The 25,370-nt window shown below is 39.7% G+C and overlaps 1 protein-coding gene across 4 annotated transcripts in view; it reads left to right on the top strand.

The window, feature by feature from the left end:
* CXADR (CXADR Ig-like cell adhesion molecule) overlaps window positions 1-25,370 on the top strand; it is an 84,719-nt gene that overhangs the window by 40,240 nt on the left and 19,109 nt on the right. For 2 of the 4 annotated variants that reach the window (XM_051858802.2, XM_051858800.2), the window contains exons 2-7: window positions 2,808-2,974; window positions 8,249-8,453; window positions 15,246-15,401; window positions 17,126-17,248; window positions 18,052-18,190; window positions 19,361-23,477. In XM_051858802.2, coding sequence (XP_051714762.1) covers window positions 2,808-2,974; window positions 8,249-8,453; window positions 15,246-15,401; window positions 17,126-17,248; window positions 18,052-18,190; window positions 19,361-19,625 — 1,055 coding nt within the window. In that variant the 3' untranslated portion in view covers window positions 19,626-23,477. 4 annotated transcript variants of the gene reach the window in all.

Genomic DNA, 25,370 nt, shown 5'->3' with positions numbered 1-25,370 from the left:
CCTTATAATATTTATTTATTTATTTATTTATTTGAAAGAGCTAAAGAGAGGGAGAGACAGGGAGAGATCTTCCATACACTGGCACTCTCAAATGGCCCAAATAGGCCTAGCCTACACCAATAGCCTAGAGATCCATCCAGGTCGCCTATGTGGGTGACAAGGTCCCAAGTACTTGGAGATCTTCTGCTTTCCCAGGCACCTTAGCAGGGAGCTGGATTGGGAGCAGGGCAGCCGGGACGCAAACCAATACATTAAATGGCACTCTGGTACGGGATGCTGGTATAACCCACTGCAGTATAATACTGGCCCCCAAACTTACTTTTAGTGTGGGAATTGATATGAACAGAAGTAGTTTTCTTTTGAAACTCAAGATTTTTATTGATTAAATTGATTGTTTTTTTCTCTTATACATCGATAAATAGTGCCATTTGTGCATTGTTTATGTCCACCTCTTAAGCATATAAGAGATACTAGTATTGTTATTGTAACCATTAGCAAGGAGGAGACGTTTTCTGAGCTCCTGGTGAGTTACGGTGGACTTAAGCTATCTCTTTTTGGGGCTTGTGCTGTGGTGTAGCCTCCATCTGTGGTGCCAGCATCCTATATAGGTGTCCTGGCTTCTCCTCTTCCAATCCAGCTCTCTGCTGATGGCCCAAGTGCTTGGGCCCCAACACCCACATGGGTGACCCGAAAGAAGCTCCTGGCTCTCGGCTTCAGATGGGCCCAGCTCTGGCCATGTTAGCCATTTGGGGAGTGAGCCAGAGGTTGAAAGACTCTATCTTTCTGTCTGTAACTCTGCCTCTCAAATAAATAAATAAATCTTAAAAAAAAAAAAAAAAAAAAAAAAACCCTGAGGCTGGTGCTGTGGCTCACTAGGCTAATCCTCCGCCTGCAGTGCCGGCACCCTGGGTTCTAGTCCCATCAGGGTGCTGGATTCTGTCCCGGTTGCTCCTCTTCCAGTCCAGCTCTCTGCTGTGGCCCGGGAGTGCAGTGGAGGATGGCCCAAGTACTTGGGCCCTGCACCCCATGGGAGACCAGGAGAAGCACCTGGCTCTTGGCTTTGGATCAGCACGGTGCGCCGGCTGCAGCGGCCATTGAGGGGTGGACCAATGGAAAAAGGAAGACCTTTCTCTCTGTCTGTCTCTCTCACTGTCCAATCTGCCTGTCAAAAAAAAAAAAAAAAAATCTGAAAGATAATATTGAAGGTAGTTATTTGGTAAATTTAAAAACATACAGATAAGTGTTGCTTAACAATGAGGATACTCTGGGAAAAATGTGTTGTTAGGTGATTTTATGGTGTAAACTTTGTAGACTGTACTTTTACAAACCTAGATGGTATAGCCTACTGAATACTTTGACTATGGCATAGCTGTTGCTTTTAAGCTATACACTTGGGCCTGCGCCGTGGCTCACTAGGCTAATTCTCTGCCTAGCGGCGCCGGCACACCGGGTTCTAGTCCTGGTCGGGGCGCCGGATTCTGTCCCTGTTGCCCCTCCTCCAGGCCAGCTCTCTGCTGTGGCCAGGGAGTGCAGTGGAGGATAGCCCAAGTGCTTGGGCCCTGCACCCACATGGGAGACCAGAAGCACCTGGCTCCTGGCTTCGGATCAGCGCAGTGCATCGGCTGCGGCGGCCATTGGAGGGTGAACCAACGGTAAAGGAAGACCTTTCTCTCTGTCTCTCTTTCACTGTCCACTCTGCCTGTCAAAAATTAAAAAAAAAAATAAAATAAAAAATAAAAAGCTACACACTTATGTTACTTATACAACATGTTACTAAACTGAGGACTGTGGGGAATTGTAACACAATGGTAAGTACTTGTATATATAAACATATCTAAATATAGAAAAGATACAATGATATAACTCCATTGTAATGTTAGAGGATCTGGTAAGATTATAAATTATATATGTTATATTGCATATGCCCTCTGTCATTGAAAAGTTGCTCTGTGGCAGGTGACTGTTATTAACTTACCGTGTTTCCTGTTTGAAAACACTTAAGTATTCAATAGAGGTTATAGAATTGTTTAATAAAAATATAAAATTAAAGAACACTTGGCAAAAACATGTCAAAATTTATCAGTCAGTGCCCCGCGGACAGTTCCCAGTGTGTTCATGGCATGTGGTGAGCATGAATTAACATAGGCTTGAATTGGTATAACCTTTCAGAAACTCTAGTTTTAAAAATCTGCATGGATATTTCAGAAATTGTCTACTAGTAGAAACATACATTTTATATAATGTTGGGAAGTTCACCAAGCTTTTAAAGGGAATTGTACTGAATAAGATAATATTGATTGTGTCATTCCATTTTTACAGAGGCACCCACTAAAAACTGAGTACTGTTGTGTTTGAATTTTTTTTTAAAGATTTATTTATTTGAAAGAGGTACTGAGAGAAAGAGACAGAGAGGTCTTCATCTGCTGGTTCCTTCCCCAAAGGGTTGCAAAGGCCGGGGCAGAGCCAGGCCCAAGCTGAGAACCAAAGTTTCATTAGGGTCTCCCACGTGGGTTGGCAGGGGCCCAAGTACATGGGCCACCTTCTGCTGGTTTCACAGGCCATTAGCAAGGAGCTGGATCAGAGTGGAGCAGTTGAGACAAATCAGTGCACCTATGGGATGCTGGCATTGCAGGTGGTGGCTTCACCCGCAGTGCCACAATGCTAGCTAGCCCCTGTGTTTGAGCTTCTAGCCCATAATCCCATCCTGGTCCCCCACATCACTGCTTCTCCAGAATGGCTGCAGGGCACTGAGGGTACTGCCAGTGTAATAGCAAATGCTTAGTCTTGTGTACATGTGTCTCCTCCAGATTTCGCCAGAAGTTTGACTATCATTAATCCTGAACAGATGATTGAAAAAGCCAAAGGGGAAACTGCCTATCTACCATGCAAATTTACTGTTAGTGACGAAGACCAGGGACCACTGGACATTGAGTGGCTACTATCACCAGCTGATAATCAGAAGCCGGATCAAGTGGTAAGTTTGATAAGTGCTTGTTCCCTCCCCAAGTGCCTGTACAGATGTTTTAGGTGGCCATCATAGTGCTAATCCTATAGCTGGGTCACGAGCTGGGAAGAAAGCCCAGACTTCCCATGTGCTGACTGGGTGATGGCAGAGATCTCTGTGGTGGGAAGTGAAAACACAAATGTAATGACGTGAGATGGTTAATAAGTGACCAGGATTACAGAATAGGAAAAGGGCACTGGATGTCTTAGAGATGTTTAGACTCTTTCAAGGCAAAGAGGAACTTATGAAAGTTCTGAAAATCTAGAACTGGAAGTATATGACAGAGACAGTCGTGATAGTGAGGCCAGAGTGTGCAGTGTGTGAAGGGATACATAAACTGCATTTTATTAAAGGTTAGGGGGCAGAATCCTCTTTCCTTATTTTTTTCAAGTTAAATATCTTATATAATGAATTTCCTAAAAAGCAACATGAAGATTTATTTTTTAGCATTTATTTATTTATTTGAAACAAGACAGAATTAGAGAGGGAGAGAGAGAGGAGATATTCCATCTGCTGGCTCACTTCCCAAATGTCCACAACAGCCAGGGCTGGCTCAGGCTGAAGCTAGGAGCCAGTTTTATCCAGGTCTCGCATGTGGGTGGCAGGGGCCCAAGTACGTGGGCCATCCTCCTCTGCTTTCCCAGGCCATTAGCAGGGAGCTGGATTGGAGGTGGAACAATCAGGACTCCAACTGGCACTGAAACGGCATGCTGACATTGCATGTGGCAGCTTAATCTGCTGTACCACAATATCAGCCCCACAATGAAGTTTTAAAAAACATTTTTATTTATTTATTTTCATTTTATTTGAAAGCAGAGCGAGCGAGAGAGAAATCTTCCATCTGCTGGCTCTCTCCCCAAATTCCTGTAACAGTGAGTGCTGGGCCAGGATGAAGCCAGGACCCAGGGACTCCATCCTGGTTTCTTGTGTGGATGGCAGGGGCCCAGGTATTTGGACCATCATCTACTGCCTTCACAGGTACATTAGCAGGGAGCTGGATCAGAAGCAGTGCAGCCAGTTCTCTAAATAGAGGCTGTTGGCACTGCGCACATAGGCTTGACCTACCATACTGCAATGCAGCCCTGGCTGTTGTGGTCATTTGGCGATTGAACCAGCTCATGAAAGATGTGTCTTGTATTCTCCTCTCTTCTTTTCCCTCCTGTTTCTCTCCCTGTCAAATAAATATCAATTTAAGTATAAATATATGTTTATTTGAAAGGCAGAGTGACAGAGGGAGAGTAAATAAATTTTATAAAAACAAATATAAATATATGAAAATCTTTTAAAAAATTACATGTTAGTGGCCGGCGCCGTGGCTCACTTGGCTAATCCTCTGCCTGTGGCACCGGCACACTGGGTTCTAGTCCCCGTCGGAGCGCCGGATTCTGTCCCGGTTGCTCCTCTTCCAGTCCAGCTCTCTGCTGTGGCCCGGGAGTGCAGTGGAGGATGGCCCAGGTCCTTGGGCCCTGCACCCGCATGGGAGACCAGGAGAAGCACCTGGCTCCTGGATTTGGATCAGTGCAGTGCGCTGGCCGCAGCGCACCAGCCGTAGCGGCCATTGCGGGGTGAACCAAAGACTAAAAAAAGACCTTTCTCTCTCTCACTGTCCACTCTGCCTGTCAGAAAAAAAATAATAAAATAAAATTAAAAAAAATTACATACTAGTTCCATCTGATACATTTAGTGTAAAAAAAATTAACAGATAAATTACATTAGACTGGGGAGGGGAAAATAAGTTCAAATATTTAGGAGAACTGACAACTATGAATATATGGAAAAGAAATTTTATTTTTACTAATTGTTCATAAAGTAAGGAGTAATTTAAAAGCTAAAAATAAAAGTCTTCCATGTAATGGCTGACATAGTACAGTTAAATAATTAATATTTTTGACAATCCCACTTGGTTTGCCCATAGTGTATTTGTAAAGGAAATAAAGTGCTTTCCCAAGTATGAATGGCTGGGACCATCCCTTGAAGGACATACTTCTGCTCTGATTCTGCCAAGGGGAATTCCTCCTGTTTGCCATAAGCAAAATAAGTTAAACCTGACTTGTCCTGTCTGTTGCCTCCTTGTCTCGTTCTTATTTGCCCTTTGGCGCTCTCTCTGGATGTGCTAGCAGGCTGCAGGCTGAGGTCCTGCAGTTCCCTGCTCTTGCCTTTACAGTCCAGGACCCTGATTCTGTCTGTGGTTAGGGTAGGAGAGCATGGCTCTTCAGTGTTTCCGGCTTAAGACTGGAAATAAGGGAAGCCGATGATGAGCTGCATATAGCGACCCAGAAGCACAGGGTGCCCTGAGCCTGCAGTATCTCTGCTAATTGGAGGACTCCGGCTCTTCTGTGCTGAATGGGAGACATAGCTGTGAGGTCTGTGGACTTAGCTTTGAGAGTCCATTTCTAGCTGAAAAACCTAGCTTGGGACCTCAACCACAGTAAAATCAGACCAAAAGCAAGAGAAAGAGCTAGGGAAAGCCTGATGCACCAGAGGATACTTATGTAGAATTTCATGGACATTGTGTGTTAACTGAGGATTTTTTAAATTTAAATTTATTCATTTTTATTTTTTCAGCCCCCAGTGAGTTCCTAGGAGCTTTTTCCTTTCCCTCCCTCCCTCCCTCCCTCCCTCCCTCCCTCCCCCTCTCTCTCTCTCTCTCTCTCTTTCTTTCTTTCTTTCTTTCTTTCTTTCTTTCAAGATTTTATTTATTTTAGAGGTAGAGTAACAGAAAGGTCTTCCATCTGCTCAGCCAATCCAAAGCCTGGAGCCAGACACCTCTGAGTCTCCCATGCATGTGCAGGGGTCCAAGCACTTGGCCCATCTTCCAGTGCTTTCCCAGGCCATAGCAGGGAGCTAGATAAGAGGAGCAGCCAGGACACAAACCCATATGGGGATGCCAGTGCTGCAGGCGAAAGCTTAGCCTACTATGCCACAGCACTGGCCTGAGGCTGGATTTTAGTGTATTTAATCTAGCAGGCAGTGTGGTTAGGGGTCTGAAGACTGATGCAGATATTTCTGTTCTTATTCCTTGTGTGGTCTCTGGTCTATGCCATAGGCAGTGTATTACTTAAGTCTTTAAAAATGACACTAAAATTACACATTCAGAAATAAGGGAAAACATCCAGAGATTGGAAGACACATGCTCAGGGTTGGTCCCTCAGTGGGTAACAGCTGCAGTTGGGATTTGAACCCTGGTCTCTGACTTTCACCTGCGCTTCCTTTTGTCCTTTGCACGATCCTGTATTAACTGTCATGTTTCATAAACCTTGCATGTAAGGTAGGAACAAATATACCTTGGAATTGTTAGGAGAATACAGTAAAAAACTATATGCCACAAGCATTTGTCTGCTGTAAATGAATAGAAATGTTAATCCTGTGCAGTGCCAAGCCAAACAGCTCTGGTCTGCATGTTAGCTGTGTGACTTTGTAAAAGTTAATCTGTGAAGTGGAGAATGGGACTGGGAATGGGAGAGGAAGGAGGAGGAAGGGTAGGAGAGTGAGTGGGAAGGCATGTATGGTGGGAAGAAACACTGTATTCCTAAAGATGTACTTATGAAATACATGAAGTCTGTGTTCCTTAAATAAAAGGTTTCTTTGGGGGGGAAAATAAATAAATAAATGATTAATTAAAAAAAATTGATCTATGAGAGTCATTGCTTTCCTCAGCTTAAATATGAGGCAGGCAATACCATTAGCCTTGCAGCATTGTAAAAAAGAATGAATGAAGATGTGAAAAAGTGCCTGGTAAATGTTAGTTTGTTATTTATTTTCACTTGTTCATTAATTTATTTATTTATGGATGGCTACTTTCCAGGGTACACTTTAGCAGGAACCTGAATTGGAAATGGAGTAGCTGGGACTTGAGCCAAAGCACTCTGATATGAGATGTGGGTGTCTCAAGTGGTGATGTAACAGGCCCGCCCCAGTTCTTTATTTCTTAACTACTATTTCTAATGTTTTTTTCATGGGAAAAAGCTTAGAAGGGGACACATTTGATTGCCATGATGAGCGGGTCTTTAAATGACTACTAAAGTGTGTGTACTTAATAGCAAAATGGGTATTTGGAGGTACGGTAGAGGGACCAGCATTGTGGTGCAGTGAGTTAAGCTGCTGCCTGTGATGCCAGCATATCATATCAGAGTGCCAGCTTAGATGCAGCTCCCTGCTAATGTGTCTGGGAAGGCAACTGGAGATGGTCCAACTGCCTGGGCCTCTCCCACCCACAGGGGAGACCCAGATGTAGTTTCAGGCTCCTGGTCCAGCCCCAACCATTTCAGTCATTTGGGAGTGAAGCAGCAGATGGAAGATCTGTTTCTCTGTTTCACCCTCTCTCTCTGTCAGCCTGTCAAATAAATAAAATAAATCTTTAAAATAAAAAAAGTACAATAGAAATACAAGCTACTTTAAATAAAGCTAGAGGAGCCTCTATTGTGGAGTTCTTAGTGTTGCTAATGACAAGTGGGTGTGGAGCAAATAAAGCCATGGCTTGTGTTCAAGTCAGCTGTGACTCTTCAGCCCCTTCTTTTATTTGCTTAACAAACTGGTATTGGTGCCTCCTAGATACAGACACTATATAAATAAGATTATAAGTGGATTAGGGGTGAAGTCCGTATGATAGGAAAGGAGGTAATACAGAAAAGAACCCATGTCCTTCCACTCAGGAAGTTCCTACAGAAGGAACTTGGAAAAAGGAGTTCTTGATGCCACTTATTTTGATTAAATTATACCATGAGTAGTGTCAGGGATTTGAAAACAACTCACAGGACATAGACTGTTGAGTGTTGCACCGCTGCTCTTTGGTCTTTGAGTGACAAATTCATCAGTGAATGCAAAACAGGAAAATGCATTAGCAGGAACAGTGATGGCTAATACTTGAGTTGGGCCCCTGCCATCCAGTGGGAAAAGCTGAGTTGGGTTTTTGGCTCCTGGCTTTTTCTTGGCCCAGCCCTGGTTGTTGTGGGCATTTAGAGACTGAATCAGTAGATGGGAGTTCTTTCTGTCTCTCAAATTTAAGAAACAAAGCAAAACAAACAAACAAAAAATCAAAAAACCAGTTATTGTGGAAGCCTTCTCCAGGATTACATTAATCCCTTTTTGTTTTCTCATTCAATGATTTGGATAATCATAGCGTTCCTGATCCTACTGTGTTCTCTGTATGGATTCTGTAGTAGCATCATATATTCAGAGCTTTTTTAATGGAACAGGTATGTTTTGTTTATTTTTTCCCTCTGTCTTACTTTGATTTTCTTTTAGATTATTTTATATTCTGGAGACAAAATTTATGTTGACTACTATCAAGATCTGAAAGGACGAGTACATTTTACAAGCAATGATATCACATCTGGTGATGCATCAATAAATGTAACAAATTTACAGTTATCGGATATCGGCATTTATCAGTGTAAAGTGAAAAAAGCTCCTGGTGTTGCAAATAAGAAAGTTCAACTTACAGTTCTTGGTAAGTTATTTTTATTTGTATTAATGTGTTACTTAGTAACAGAGTAAGTGGTCACAGAATAGTAGTAGCACAAATATTTATACAAGACAAACCTTAGCTTTTTCAAGTAATAATTTTAAATATTTGAAGTATTTATAATGTCATTAGTTGGCTTAAAACATAAAGCTAACATCTTTGGGGAAAGAGAGTAGAAAAATGTAAATGACCAACTGCTTTATGAAACTCTTTATTAAAGAGTTTGCAGATAAGTAGCATGGTATGGCATAAAGGCGTAGCATGGTATGGCATTAAGAACCTTGCTATGATTTGAGTTTGGTTTCTCCCCAGCAAAATTTGTGTGCAGGTTCATTTCCCCTATGTAACAGTCTTGAGAGGTAGTGGAATCTTGAAGAGGTAATTAGGTAGTTCCCCAAGAGTGGGTTTGTTCTCTCAGGAATGAGTTTTCATTTTATTTGTTTATTTTTAAAGATTTATTTATTTATTTGAGAGGCAGAGTTACTAACAGAGAAAGACAGAGAGGTCTTCAGTCTGCTGGTTCACTCCTCAGATGGCCACAATGACTGGAGCTGGGCCAATCTGAAGTCAGGAGCCAGGAACTTCTTCCAGGTCTCCCACCTGAGTTCAGGGGCCCAAGCACTGGGGCCATCCTCTGCTGCTTTCCTAAGCTATTGGCAGGGAGCTGGATCAGAAGTGGAGCAGCCGAGACTTGAACTGGCACCCATGTAGGATGCTGGTGCTGCAGGTGTAGGCTTAATGCCATAGCGCTGGCCCTGGGAATGAGTTTTTCCCTCTCTCTCTCATGTGCCTGTTTACCCTTCACAAAAGAGTCCCTCAGCAGAAGCCAGGGGAATGCTAGTGTTGTGCTCTTGGACCTCCAGAACGATGAGCTGAATGAATCCCTTTCCCTTATAGAATAAGCGTTGAGTATTTTGTTACATCAACAGCAGACTAAGACAGACCCTAAGTCAGCAGTTAGGAGATATGAGTTTTTTTTTTTACCTTGTCTTTAGAATGTCTTGAAAATTATATAGAATTTTAAATAGTCCTTTTCTTAGGCTTCAGCCTATTTTTTTGAAACATAGAGTGACTTAATTATCATTAAACCCATCAAATCTCATTCATTTCAAAATTCTGTGTTTCGTGGGCTTTGAGCATCTATCTTCATTAACCCAGAGAATAAATGAGGTTTCTATGATGACTAATCAAACACAGTCAATGTGTGGCTTCACGACAGGGTTACATTCTGAGAAACGTTTCATTGGGCGATTTTGTCCTTATATGAACATCTTAGAGTTTACTTACCCAAACTTAAAAAGGATTAATTACTACACATCTAGGCTATATGGTACATACTGTCAAATACTCAGTCATTGAAATGTTATGTTGCACATGACTATATTTAGGTGTAGGAGATGGAATATGAGAGAGGGACTTGAATTAGTAAGGCCATTAGATATGAGTTATTTAATTGCCCTGACCTTACTGTTACTCTTGTTTAAAGGAGATTAGGCAGATGCTAGGATGTCTTAGAGCTCATTGAGAGTTAAGAAAGACAAAATGTAAACTGCTTTGTAAATGTCAAAAGACTACAAAGTTTATTGCTGTTTTCAAGATTCTGTGATAATGTGCATGCTGTTAATCTCTTCAGTTGAGAAAGTGATTCATAAATACACTTCTAAAATCTTGCTGTGATAGATTTACACAAAATATACAATGACTACCATGTAGAAAAATATAGCTATCTATTTTATGACAATAAATGCCCCTATTCTTTGATCTAACATATCAGGTTTAGAGTGATGGCTTTATTCTAAATTTTTTAAAAAAATATATTAAAAGGTTTGAGTGATAACTTGAGAAATAAGAAGTGATACTTGCTAGAAAAGCCAAGGGCATCCTAGGACATTACCAGTCAGTAAGGGCAGGTCCTCCCATAACTGCTTTTACCTTCTTTTTGTTTTAGAGAACTGATTAGGGATTGATTAGAGAAGTAGTTAAGTGTTTGGTGTTAGAGTTATCTTAAACACCCATCTTTTTTTTTTTTTTTTTAAGATTTATTTATTTATTTGAAAGAGTTACACAGAGAGAGGAGAGGCAGAGAGCGAGGTCCTCCATCTGCTGGTTCACTCCCCAATTGGCCACAATGGCTGGAGCTGCGCTGATCCAAAGCCAGGAGCCAGGAGCCTCTTCTGGGTCTTCCACATGGGTACAGGGGCCTAAAGACTTGGGCTGTCTTTCGCTGCTTTCCCAGGCCATAGCAGAGAGCTGGATTAGAAGTGGAGCAGCCAACACTCAAACCAGCACCCATATGGGATGCTGGCACTGTAGGGTAGGCAGTGGCTTTATCTGCTATGCCACAGTGCCAGCCCCAAATACCCATCTTTTTTAAAGAATGAAAATCAGGGCAGGAACAAAAATGAACATTTTTGTGTGGATATAAGTGAACCTGAACAAGGACCCAGAAAAAGGGATATGGTAATGTTGGAAATCTTAGAAAGTGTTTATATTGTGAACACATGGAAAGACATTTTTTTTAAATAAATGAGTAAAGAGGTAAAAATTTCTCTTACAGTTGATCTGAGCTTTTCACTCCAGGATGCCTGAGCTTATAACTGTGACTGTACCTTCTTTTAACACTGCTCTCCAGGAAGTATTGAGTTAAGATTTACATGGAATTTCAGCTGCTTCATGATGGACCAAGCACATTATACCTGCTTATAAGAGTTATTGTGAAACCCTTGTTTGATGGGGCAGGTTCACTGGGAAGAATGGAGTTGACATGTATTCATCACTGAAGAGTTGTGGACAAATGCCATGTTATTTTCTTTCTCTCTCTCTCTCTCTCTGTGTATGTGACTGGATTCTGTGACCAGGTTCTGGGTAAATAAATCTGTAGCTCCTAACTGACGCTGTCATTACAGTGTAAGGCTGCACATACCCCAGAGGGAACCTGGAAGGGCTAGCAGTGATGGCACAAGATGTGGCTGGCCACCCTGCTGGCAGCAGCCGTGACTGCTCAGCAGCACAATTGACCCTTTTATATGAAACCTCCAACCCCGGCATATTTCCTCCTCAGAGTGGGGGCGGGGGGGAAGCACTGATTCAGCTGCCTTATCTGCTAACTCCATAGAGAATTACTAGAGCCAGGTAAACTCTGAATTCCAGCAAGGAAGGAGAGAGGGAGAAATCAGAGCAAGATAAGAAAGGGGGGAAGTAATTGCTGAAGGGAAGTAGGGGTGACTAATACTCTGATTCAGTGAAACTCACAAGGGGCAGTGAAGAAGTTGTAGCGTTTTCTTGTTTTCTTCCGTGTTTTTGGATGAGTCATAACCACTGCTGGGAGAAACCACAGGATTGTTTTGAGAGTGAAAATTGGACGGGAGCATATCTTGTAGCTTCGCCTAAAAATTCTTTCTGCATAATCTGGGGCAAACATTAGATTGAGTGCTCTCTAATGACCCAACCAGGGGCAGTGAGTCAATTGGAGCTTTCATTTGGTTCACTGATAGTGGCTCTGCCTAATACTATTTATTTATTTATCTATATATTTGGAAGGCAAAGACAGACACAGAGAGAGCGTTTATCCACTGGTTCACTCTGCTGATGGGTTCTGGAGCCAGGAGCCCAGAATCCAAGCAGGTCTGCCATGTGGATGGCAGATACTCAGGTTTTTGGGCCATTATCCACTTCCTCCGACGGTCTGTACTAACAGGAATCTGGAATCAGAAGAGGAGCATAGCTGGGACTTGACCCCAAGTTCTCCAAAATGGGATGCAGTCACCCCAAGTGGCATCTTAACCTCTGAACCCAAAGTACACCTGTGATAGTGAATTTTGTGGGAAATCTAAAGATGTCATCACCGTGACATTCATAGGGTAATGCGTCCTGTGCCCTGCATTGCTGTGAACCCAGGGGGCTTATTTTCCTGGATGTCAGGCTCAGGATGTTGCATTCCCAGAGCCTCCCTGTCTTTCAGACATACTAAAAATGTCCATGGTTACCACTCAGTAAATAAGGTGAAGTAGATAAGGATAGCAGAAGCAGCTGATAGGAGGTTAACATTGTAGCCACATGTCACTAGCTCCACTTCCCCGGGAGCTCTGAAAGGACCTATTATTGAGCCTTTTGGTGTAAAGAGTGGTATTTGGTAAAGTATTAAGCCTGTTTACTGTAATGTAGTTTTAAAATGTTATCCCAAAAAGTAAAAAAAAAGGGGGGGCGGAATATCATTATGTTCTAGAATTGTATCTACAAGTCACATTGAATCTGTTAAAACCTAATTAAAAATTAAAAAAGTATTTTATTGAAGAGCAGAGCATGCACAAATAACAGTTTACTGGAAGTGTATACAGTGTATACAAACTGTACCATGCCCCCAGAACACAGGGTACGCAGCATGTGTGGTGGCTCAGTCAACACTGATCCTAAATGTCCTGAGGAATTTTCAAGCCATTGGTACAGGGCAGGGCTCTCCCCTTTTTATTTTGAAATAATTTTACTTTTATAGAAAAGTTGCAAAACTACTAGAGAGTTTTTTAGCATATACCCATCATCTGATTTCTGCTGATGTTGACCTCTTACAAAATCATATTATAGCAAAGTCAAGAAATTAATTGGTATAATACTATTAATTAAACTAATAACTTCATTTTAACTTCAGTTTCCCACTAATATCCTTTTTGTACTAGGATTGAGTCTAGTGTTCACATTGCATGTGTATCTTCTTTATCTTCTATAGTCAAGTCAGGGGGTACATGGTGCCATGTCTTACTATTGATTATAATCACTTGGTTTATCTGATGGGTTCCTCCTGTATAAAATTATTATTTTCCCTTCGGCAATTAAAAATATATCTCTTGGGATAGTTACTTAAAGACTACATAAATATCCTCTTTCTACTTCAAATTTTCCTCATGGATCTTAGTATCTATTAATAGATTTTGCTGGGAGTCATAGAATTTTTGCACCAAGTAAAATGACATCATGATAAAAAGTGTATTCTGTTCCATGTAGGGATTTAGACTGTATTCCCTGTAGAAAAAGGTAGGCCATTAGCATGGAAGATGATGATGAAATAATACATGTATGGAGCACAGATTGCTAAATTGGTGGTGTAGTTTGGCAGTGTACATTGATGGTCACATACCCATGTCTGGGAAGCCCTCTTGGCTATGATAATGATCATGGAGGCAAGTGTGCCGAGGACAGTGACCAAGTATTCTGGAATCCCAAAGTAAAGAAATATTAAGGGGACAAGACTTAATTTCTAGGTTTCCTCTGTGGTTTTCTGTCTTTCTTTCCAGCAAGAGTGCCATAGATTAGGAGTCAGTCTTCCTTGTCATTTTTTAATGGTTGGGAGTTGGCACATAAAAGACTTGTACTTCCTTCTCCCAGTAGAAAGCAGGTGGGCCACTCCCAAGTGGCACTCAGAGTATTGGTACAGGTCTTGGAACAGCAATAAAATATAGACTGTTTCCTACTGTTGCTTACAACCCCACTTTACCTTATCCGCCTTTTACTAGGATACTCAATTACTATGTGCTCCTATGCCCTGCCAGCACCCATTCCACCACTTTTTAAAATCTATACTTAGAAACAGCTGGTGGAGAGCTGATCTCTGCCTTCTTGAGAGAATCCTTGGAGTGCTCTTGGTCAGTGGAACCCCACAGTTCTTTATGGTGCCCTTCCTTACTGGTTTGGCTAGTTAGGTTTTAACAGTAGTCCCCAAACTGAAAAGTTTTTGTTGGTAGGTGAATGGTTCAGCAAACTTGTGATATAGTCCATTCAATGAAATACTACCAAGCAATAAAAAAGAATGATTACATACAACAACATGGATCCGTCTCATGAAAAACATGCTGAATAGAAGAAGTAAGATAAAAAAGCACCTACTTTGTTATTTTGTTACTCCAGAAGAAGCAGAACTAATCTGTAGCAGTAGAAATCTTATCAGAAGCAGCTTTGGGTTAAGTTTTGGAGTGAAATTAACCACAACCAACATGAGGGATCTTTCCTGAGAGAACTACAGTGGTGTTTAATAGGTGTAAGTATACATACTAATTAAAAGTGAACAACCCACATAATTAACATGTATTAATTTTATTGTATGAATATTATGCCTTAATAAAGCTCAGCAAGAGTGTGCTACACCAAGGTGTTAATCCAGGGTTGGGGTTGAGTGGCAGATAATAGGATTGGCAGCTGCTCTGAACAGCTGTTATTAGAACCTGAAATATGAATATGATCTCGAACTTACTTTCTTGTAATACTGCTCTCTCAGTAGATTTGTGTTAATGTGAAATGTTAATTGGTCCTTGCTATGCTATGTAAATTGTCCCTGTTAGCAGCATGAGTGATTGTGAACCCCTGATGGGGGTGACAGCAGCTAGAGGGAGATGACTTGGGGTACAGACTCCCAGAGGGCTACATGTCAAGCATGGAGAAGAACAGGTAAGGAATGGAGCGGGAAGCTTCTGTCAATCTCAAGTGGCCAGGCTGCACCGTGTGTCCTTCATGGAATGGAGGGGCACCAGGTTGTGCACGAGAGACTGTGAAAGCACCTTATGTAGTAGCTGCTTGCCTAAGTTCATTCTTGCCTGTTTCATAGTCAGTAAAGCTGAGTAAGGTGATGTTGACAACCTTTGGGGGCCTTTCATGCTTTTGTCATTTCTGGGCTCAGGACCAACTGATCCTGAGTCAGTGTTTGTGCACCATACTGTGTGTTTAAGTAATTATTACAAAAACAAACACTGTTTGTTTACAGCAATCTAAAGTTGTAATTTGTTTTTTCAGTTAAGCCTTCAGGTATAAGATGCTTCATTGATGGGTCAGAAGAAATTGGAAATGACTTTAAACTAAAATGCGAACCCAAAGAAGGTTCGCTTCCATTACGATATGAATGGCAAAAACTGTCTGACTCTCAGAAAATGCCCGACTCATGGTTACCAGGTACTGCCAATGATAAAAATTGTACCATGTGCCATTGATTTGGACTTTATATACAGTAGGGTTTGTGTGTGTGTGTGTGTGTTTGTACACTATATATTGTAAATTCTTAAATGCCTCCTGTTTTCTATATAGAACATTAAAAAAAAAAAAAAACCTGTGTGACACTAACTAGGAAGTATTAAATTGACTAAGCCTGATCATTCACATATAAATATATTTTAAAGATTTATTTATTTATTTGAAAGTCAGAGTTACACAGAGAGAGAAGGAGAGGCAGAGAGAGAGAGAGAGAGGTCTTCCATCTGCTGGTTCACTCCACCATTGGCCGCAATGGCTGGAGCTAAGCCAACCCGAAGCCAGGAGCCAGGAGCTTCTTCCGGGTCTCCCAAATGGGTAAGGGCCCAAAGACTTGGGCCATCTTCTGCTTTCCCAGGCCCTAACAGAGAGCTGGATTGGAAGTAGAGCAGCCGGGACTCGAACCGGCGCCCATATGGGATGCTGGCACTGCAGGTGGGGGCTTTACCCGCAGCGCCACAGTGCTGGCCCCTCACATATGTATTGTAATTGATCTGTTGGTTCAAATTGATTACCATGTTCTACCATCCTTCCAACCATTCCAACCTGGTCTTAAGTAGGTTTTTTTGCTGCCTCTCTCTCTCTCTTTTTTTTTTTCCAGCTAAGAGGTCAAACTAAATGATCCCTGTAACTTTATTTTGTATATTTCTTTTTTCTTTTTTAAAGATTTGTTTACTTATTTGAAGGCAGAATTACAGAGTGAAAGGGAGAGACAGAGAGATAGAGAGATCATCCATCCACAGGTACAATCCCCAAGTGGCCGCAATGGCCAAGGCTGGCCAGGGTGAAGCCAGGAGCCTGGAACTCTGTGTCTTCCATGTGGTGTTATGGACCCAGGTACTTGGGCTGTCTTTTGCTGCTTTCTCAAGCATATTAGCAGGGAGCTGAATCAGAAGTAGAACAGCTGGGATTTGAACCAGCACTCATGTAGGATGTTGTCATTAAAAACAATGGCTTAACTTTCTGTGCCACAATATTCGCCCCTGTATACTTCCTCTATTTGGGAGGATAAAGAGGTTTGCAAGTTTTCCTGTTGCTTGAAACAGCTTTTGTGGGGTAAGATATTTTTCATAAGTAGTTGTGACCTCAGATTGATGAACCCTGCTTCTGCTGGGGCTTTGTGACTTACAGGATCATAGTTATTTTTGTCTTGATTCATATGATCTGTAGGCATGATTGATTGAACTCTGGAGATATGCATGACCTCAATGACTGTATCCATTTTTTTTAAGAGTTATTTATTTATTTGAAAGGCAGAGTTACAGAGACAGGGAGAGACAGAGAGACACCTTCTGCTGGTTCACTCTCCAGGTGGCTGCAATGGTCCGGGCTGGGCAGGCCAAAGCCAGGAGCCAGGGACATCTGGGTCTCCCTTATGGGTACAGGGGCCCAAGTACTTGAGCCATCTTCTACTGTTTTTCCAGATGAATTAGCAGGGAGCTGGATCAGAAGTTGAACAGCCACGACTCCACATGGTGCCCATATGTGATTCTGGCACTGCAGACAGTGGCTTTACCTGCTACACCATGGCGCCAGCCCCTATTTCCAGTTTTGATCTGTCTTGTTTTTAACTTGATTGTCAAACTTGGTAGGATTTTCCTTTACTAAAAATTCAGAGCAATGCATACTGAGGTTTTCTTTTCCTCTAGAAATGACTTCACCTGTTATATCTGTAAAAAATGCCACTTCTGAGTACTCTGGGACCTATAGTTGTACAGTCAGAAACCGGGTGGGCTCCGATCAGTGTCTGCTGCGCCTAGATGTTGTTCCTCGTAAGTATCTTTTTTTCAATCTGTTGTGATAATGTTGTGTTTATTATTTTTAGATAATTTCCTTTAATTCAGTCACCAAGTGCATATTGAGGACAAGGGGGTGCTAAATTTGATTAGAGTGCTTTGTGGCTTAGTAAAACATTGTAATGTATTTAGAAGGTAAGAGATGGCAAATCAACTCTTTTACCCATATTTAACCATTATGAGTATGAGCTACTTAGAATATTCTTTTTTTTTTTTTTAAAGATTTATTTATTTATTTGAAAGGCAAAGGTACAGAGAGAGACAGAGGGATCTTCTGTCTGCTGGTTAACTCCCCAAATGGCCACAAGGGCTGGAGCTGGGCAGGTCTGAAGCCAGGAGATTCTTCCAGGTCTCCCATGTGGGTACAGGGACCCATGTACCAGGGCCTTTCTCTGCTTCTTTCCCAGGCACATTAGCAGGGAGCTGGATTGGAAGCAGAACAGTCAGGACTTGAATTGGTACCCACATGGGATACTGGCATCGCAGGCAGAGGCTTTATCCGCCTTGCCACATGTTGGCCCTAGTATATTCTTGTATGCTCAGTACAATGAATATTAAAGCCTTTTACTCTGGTTTTGTCACTTTTATGCTTGGAATAGAATATATAGTTAAGAAGAAACTTAGTTGTATCAATTTCCTCAGCTGAATCCAAAAAGACTAAATAATTTGTCTTTTAATTTAATGCATGCAATGAAGTCTCTCTATCAAATGTTTCTTACCTTTAATACAAATGAATATCATTTTTTGTTTACTATTAATTTTTAACATCTTAATTCTAGCTTCAAACAGAGCTGGAACAATTGCAGGAGCTATTATAGGAACTTTGCTTGCTCTAGTGCTCATTGGTTGTATCGTCTTTTGCTGTCATAAAAAGCGCAGAGAAGAAAAATATGAAAAGGAAGTTCATCATGACATCAGGTAATTAAGTGAAATAGGAGTTGACTAATGTATACCAAGTGTATTATGTCTGTAAATTGTTAGGTGTTTCTTTTAGTCATCTGAAACATCTACCCACTGTGAGAATTTGGGTACAGGCTTTGGCTTCTCCCCTCAACCCATTTCAAAGCATTTACTTTCAGCTGACCCACCAGTGTTCTTGCACTTCATGTTAACAACTACTACAAAATGATTATCTCAAGGCTGCCTTTTCACAATAAAATGAAGATACTGAGATTTTAAAAAAAAGATCTGATCATATCAAGTGACGAGGTAGCTTGTAAAACTATTGTTAGTGTGATTTTGTTTTTCTAAGTATTCTAAACCAGTAGATCTTAACTAGAAATACACACTGGATTACAGAACTTTTAAAAATAATAACTCATGACAAGTAATTCAACCCTCTGGAAAATGACATGGTAGGTCTGGAATAGGGTCTCAATGTTTGTATTTTTTACTTTTTCAAAGATTTATTTATCTGAAAGAGTTAACAGAGAGAGAGATCTTCTATCTGTTGGTTCACTTCCTAGATGGCCCCAATGGCCAGGGCTGGGCCACGTCAAAGCCAGGAACCAGGAGCTTCCATCAGATTATCCCACATGGGTGGTAGGGGCCCAAACACTTGGGCCATCTTCTGCTGTTTTCAGGCCATTAGCAGGGAGTTGGTTTGGAAGTGGAACAGCCAGGACACAAACCAGCACCCATAAGGGATGCCGGGGTTGCAGGCTTGTATTTTTAAAATGCGTCAGTCATGTATTCTTGGTGAGTACTCGGTATGAAAATTCATATGCCTAAATTCCTAATTTTTGCAATGTTCAATTTACAAAGTTTTCAGCTAAGATCTTAGACAATTTTTATAGCACAAAGGAATTCTTTTTTGTGTGTGTGGCGTGTAAATTTATCTATAGATGTTAGAGCCGTATCAATTGTAGTGATGCAAGATTAACTGGATTATCAGTGACAGTAGAGTATGAAACTATGATACTTCATTATATGTAAAGCTATAAATTTTTGTCAAAATGACAAGTACACATTTCATGACATTATGCCTTGTTCTTTCTGCTATTTTTGTGACCTAGCCTCACAGCTTCTATAATTCTAGATTTTTAGAAATTTGTTCTTTTAATTTGCATTGGGGATTTTGCTTTCCAGGGAAGATGTGCCTCCTCCCAAGAGTCGTACCTCTACTGCCAGAAGCTACATTGGCAGCAATCATTCATCCCTGGGATCCATGTCCCCTTCTAACATGGAAGGGTACTCCAAGACTCTGTATAACCAAGTCCCAAGTGAAGACTTTGAACGTGCTCCTCAGAGTCCAACTCTCCCACCTGCTAAGGTAGCTGCCCCTAATCTAAGTCGAATGGGCGCTGTTCCTGTGATGATTCCAGCACAGAGCAAGGATGGGTCCATAGTATAGAACCTCAGTACCTCTCAGCTATGCTCTCTGTATATCTCTTCTTCTCTTGATATAAGAATACATATTCTAGTCTACATTTTGTTACCAGTTTCAAATATATAAAAAAGATCTTGATCAGAAATTGTCAGAAATATACTTAAAGGTTTTTTTGGTTTTATTGAGGGTATTAAAGTTAGTAAATAGACATTCTCCATCTGAAAAATACAGATTTTCTTTTAACAGGTTCATTTTAAAGGTTTCTAAATATTAATACCTAAGTAACATTATAGCACTTTGTATATGAAATCACAGTTGAAGAAACTGGTGAATTTACATCCTTACCAAGTTGATACTTGAATCATCTTAAAGTGGTAAAGAAACATGACATGGCAGAGATCCTTATGTATGTTTATACTTGTTTTTATAGCTTCTTTGAAAACTCTTTAAGTCTATTTGGAATATCTCTCATAACAAGAAAACACCATAATGTGTTAGAAATTACTAGTTTTCTATCCAAGTTATCATAAACCTTATACAGTGATTTCTTAAATTTAATTGATAGACTGCTAAGGGCAACAGGTACATAATATGCTCTTTCATATACTAAAGTAAAAGAGCATCATTCAGATTCAGTTTGAACACTGCCATCAGCTCCATGTACAGGTTTCCATATAGGTGCAATAGTGGGGAGAGATTTTTGTTGAGTGATCTGATGCCTGCAGGCCTATGATGGTCTTCAGAACAGTTACCAGCCAGATCAAAGATGTAATATTTCACAGTTCCAAGTAAACACTGGCTTTCCACCTTAAGTGTTATTTTGCTTCATAAAAATATTATTTTTTTTGTTTAATCATTGTATATTGAAATTCCCTAATTGGTTTTAAATTTTAGGTTTTTAAAAAAATTCATTGTGGGGATATTTGGATAATATTGTGTTTATATGTTCTAGAAACATGTGATTCTAAATTTATCCTCTTGAATGCAGTTCCTGAATAGTTTCATCGTAGACTCAGAATAATCAAGTACATTTTAAGCAATTAAGTGTCCTCCATCCATTCTCTATTCCAGACATGGAGGATGTACAGTTGCTGTTGTGTGGCCAAACATGTGTTTGTGTAGTTCCAACCAATCAAGTTGAGCATTGAAAAAGTTTGAGTCTTTGTTCTGTAAAAGTGATTTATTCTTTAAAAAAAAAAAAAAAAGAAAAAGAAAAACAAAAAAGGGGTGAAGGGAATACTCCTACTTGCCAAATGTATTAAATAGTACTGTTTTAGTAGAAGAAAGTGAATTTATTGTATTTCCCTTGAGATTGTGAGGGAGTGTGGAAATAGTAGAATGAGCCAACAGTTTCTTTATAGTAAATAAGTTCTGCAATAAATTATTTCACTAGCTCTAAAACCTTTTCCCTAGATTTTGGTAGGGAGTTGGTTTCTGTTCATCTTCTTGGGTGCTGTGGTGGTAAATGCTGCATTATAAAATTAATGTTGGCATGTATTATACAATTAGGCAGAATATGGTATACACTGTTTAATGGTAAATTTAAGATGAATGTGTAATAGATTAGTGTATAGTTTTACATATTTGAAAGCATTTTTTAGTAGGTTTTAAACCTTACATAAAATTACTTTTATATTTGTGTTAACATTTTCATCTGTGCCTTTTGGGTAATGTACTTTCCATTATGAATTTCTGGTGCCTATGAGCTAGCTATCACCTACTTCAAAGGTGCTTAGAGGTGAAGGTACTGTTTCTAAAAATGCATCACTGTGACATCATTCTATCTTCATGCTTTCAGTCCAGCCTCTTCCTGTCTGTTGCTTTTTGACTTAAGATGATTGTGTTACTCATAAAGATGTAAAAATTTCAACCTCCCCAACACTCTTCAACTGTGTTTCTGATTTTATAACAGTAGCTATTTTTAAATATCAGGTGTTTAGCCTGTTTTATATGAATAAAATTTATTTATAAGATATTTTAAGAATAAAGCAGAATGCAAACTTTATTATTAAAGTTTTGGTCCTTACATTTTCTGATTTTATATAATGCAGATTATGTGATCAATCCAAGTAGAAATTACTGCAGAAGGGAGATATGTGTAAGACTTTCCTTCTCTTAAACATCATATTTTGGCCATAAGTAAATCGGAATCTCTTCCAGAAGGCTTTCAGTTCAGACACGTAACAATGATAAAATGAGATACAAGCTTGTACAAAATCAGTTGTGTATCTTGAAGGGACCTATGGGTATAAGTAAATATAGAGAATATAGTTTTAGGCTTATATCTCCAGCTACTCTCATTGTAAACTTCACTTAATCCAAAGGTCAGTACTAATAATTGCCTAAATAATTCCCACCAGTAATTAATTTGAACCAGAGATCAGTTGTTTTAGAATTACTATTGATAATCATCAAGTAGTTCAACAAAAAAACTTACTGCATCTTCAAAGAAAAACCATTTAATTCTACCTTATACCTGCAAGACTTGACACCTTTTTAGGTTACCCAGAAAAATTTGAAATGATACCATAATTCTGCAGTTTGAGTACAAAGTGCTTTATGGGTGTAGTTGTTCTGACAATCTTAGACTAATATTCCTGTTAGCCTCCCAACCCAACCCTATATAAAAGTCTCTAAGAGATTCTACTGATCAGTTATTTATTCCTTTAAAGTTGAACAACTTCTGCAGACTTGTTCCAATGGAAACACAGCTTGAGTGTGTCTTACGGGGAGGTTAATTGAAAACATTCAAACCATTATTAATATAAATAGTTTTTATTTAAAAGGTAATTTTTAAAATTTGAGTCCTGGAAATGTAGAATAACTGGAAGGGCAAGTAGACATTTTGATTAAAAAGAGCTGATTGCATGAAGTTGGCTTTCAAATTCTGTAATATGTGACTTCTTAAAATATTCTCCATGTCTTTTTGTGTGTGCGCAGCATGTAAATTTGAAGTTTTGTGAATATTCAGTTTTTTTCCTAACTTTCTCAACAGTGTTTAGGGCTTTCAGATGCCTTATTCCAGTGTGAACAGAAAAGGTCCATATTTTATGTGGTTAATACTTCAGTGTGTCACATAATGAGCAGTAGTTTGTAGAAAATGTTGGCACAATTTTAACTTAAAATTTTAGTGGTGTGTGACATTATATATTATATATATATGTACATATATCTTTATAACATTCGTGTGTTTAGTAGTATAAATGTTCTGGGCAAGTTTTAATATTTCAAATGCCTTTGGATATTATAGCAATAAAAGCAACATGTTTGGCAATAGGATTTCTTAACTCATTTGCCTATTTTGTCACTAAAATATTCCATAACTGAGCACATATTTCTTATATAAATGTTATGGAAGCAAGGAAGAATTATAAATTCGTGAATCATGGTTCTGTTTATTTCTTTCTAGGGAAAATTGCTCATTTATCTATGAATGGTAACACCAGCTTCTTAATTAAAATTGTTTTATAAAATATATACTATTTTATAATTAAAGAATATAGTGAATGTCAGTTGGGTTTGGTTTTGATTGTGGATACTAAAAGTTCATCAAAGAACTTTGTGTTTTCTGGTATCTTATTTAATGTTACAAGTATTAAAAGAACCATAATTCATTGATTCACTTATTCTTGTCCCTAAGTATAAATTTTAGTGATGAAATCCACTTGTGCTACTGAGAAAAATATTTGACACTTCACTTATGCAAAGTAGAGAACTGATAGTGTCAATTGCAGATTTTTGTATTTAAAATTTCTGGCTTACATATCCAATGGTGCAGATTTTGAAATTTGTAAGAACAAAATTTGTTTAAAAAAAAACAAAAACTTGCTCTAGTTTTGTGACCTTGTGTAATTTTGAAATAAAATCAAGGAAGTAGTTCTTTGCCTCATGGTGTGGCTTATTGTGCCTTAAACAATGTCTACTAAAGCTTCAGTGTTATTCCTCCCTGTTTTCCTGCGCCAAGGTTTCCTTTCTATCCTGTGCATACTTTACACAGAAAGAAAACAATGCAGCAACCATACATCAGTGGCAGCCTGTCATTCATATATATATTTTCCCACCTCTATGCATGTATATGACAGTGTATAATATTTAGAGTTGATACTGCCAAAGGTCTGTCATTGTGGAATTTACATAAACCCAAGAATTGTTCCGATACATTAAAAGTATATGTGCATCATTTGTCTTAATACATACACATCTGTCTTAGTGTATTCCTTAGACTAGAGGTAACTGATAAACAAATTGTTTGCTCATGGTTCTGGAATCTGGGAAGACCAAAATCAAGGCACCAGCAGATTTGATATCTGGTGAAGACCTGCTTTGCTTTAAAGATGGAATTTCTTGCTGGTGCTTGTGGCAGAAGTGGGCAAAGGAGCTTATACAAAACTCTTGTATAGAACACTAGTCCCATTCATGAGGATGGGGCCATAATAATTTGATCATTTCCCCCAAAGACTCCCACTTAATGCTGTCCCACTGGATATTAAATTTAAACATAGGAATTTTAGGAGGACACAAACATTCAAACCATGTTATACTTTTATGATTACAAGCTATTTTTATTGACTCTAAACATTCGTTTTAGTAAAAACCTACATGAAACAACAATGCTTCTATAAGAAGACATGTTGATAACTATTTTGTTTATTTCATGAAATTCTTAACCTCAGCACTATTAACATTTTGATCTGGGTAATTCTTTGTAGTAGGGGACTGTCCTTTGCATTATAGGATGTTTAATAGCACTCTTAGTCTCTACAAAGTAGATGACAATAGAATTTTTACCCCCATCCCCACAGTGTGATAATGAAAAGTGTCTTCAAACATTGCCATATATCCCCTTAGGGTGAAAGCAAATTGCCTCCATTTGAGAACCACTGATTTGTATGAGTACTAATGTGATACATTCTGCTCAGGGACTAAGAAATGAAGAGCATAGGATTTAGTCAGGTGTGTTTGACTGTCACTTATTACTAGTTGCTTCACTTAAAGCATCAGATGGAGATAAAATACCTGCTTCACAAGGGATGTGGGATGACTTCTAAATAGAATTGATATAATATGAATATTCTTTCTGTAGCTTGGATCTTGTTGATGACACACAGACCTTCACACAATCAAGATTACAATAAGATAGTGCCAGGTCAAACTACCAAGTGCAACTTAATGCCTTTAATTTTGTATCTCTAAAGCCCAATCATATTTTGGCTTATTAAAATAGGACGTCTTCGAACACAAAGTTATTTCTTAGAGTAAAAATGATCTGTAGTCTAATTATGACCTTGTCAAAAAGAGATCATCTTAACATGACATAAAAGGTTTCTCAGGGTCCATTACATTTCTCTGTGGTTTTAGTTTCTCTGTACCTCCATGTACTTTTTTTTTTTTTTTTTTTTTTTTTTTTTTATTATTTTTTTGACAGGCAGAGTGGACAGTGAGAGAGAGAGACAGAGAGAGAAAGGTCTTCCTTTGCCGCTGGTTCACCCTCCAATGGCCGCCGCTGCAGCCGGCGCACCGCGCTGATCCTGGCAGGAGCCAGGAGCCAGGTGCTTTTCCTGGTCTCCCATGGGGTGCAGGGCCCAAGCACCTGGGCCATCCTCCACTGCACTCCCTGGCCATAGCAGAGAGCTGGCCTGGAAGAGGGGCAACCGGGACAGAATCCGGCGCCCCAACCGGGACTAGAACCCGGTGTTCCGGCGCCGCAAGGTGGAGGATTAGCCTATTGAGCCACGGCGCCGGCTCTCCATGTACTTTTTTGTGAAAGCC

The sequence above is a fragment of the Oryctolagus cuniculus genome, chromosome 4 (assembly GCF_964237555.1).
Source record: "Oryctolagus cuniculus chromosome 4, mOryCun1.1, whole genome shotgun sequence".
Lineage (NCBI taxonomy): Eukaryota > Metazoa > Chordata > Mammalia > Lagomorpha > Leporidae > Oryctolagus > Oryctolagus cuniculus.
This window is presented reverse-complemented; position numbering and strand designations above follow the sequence as displayed.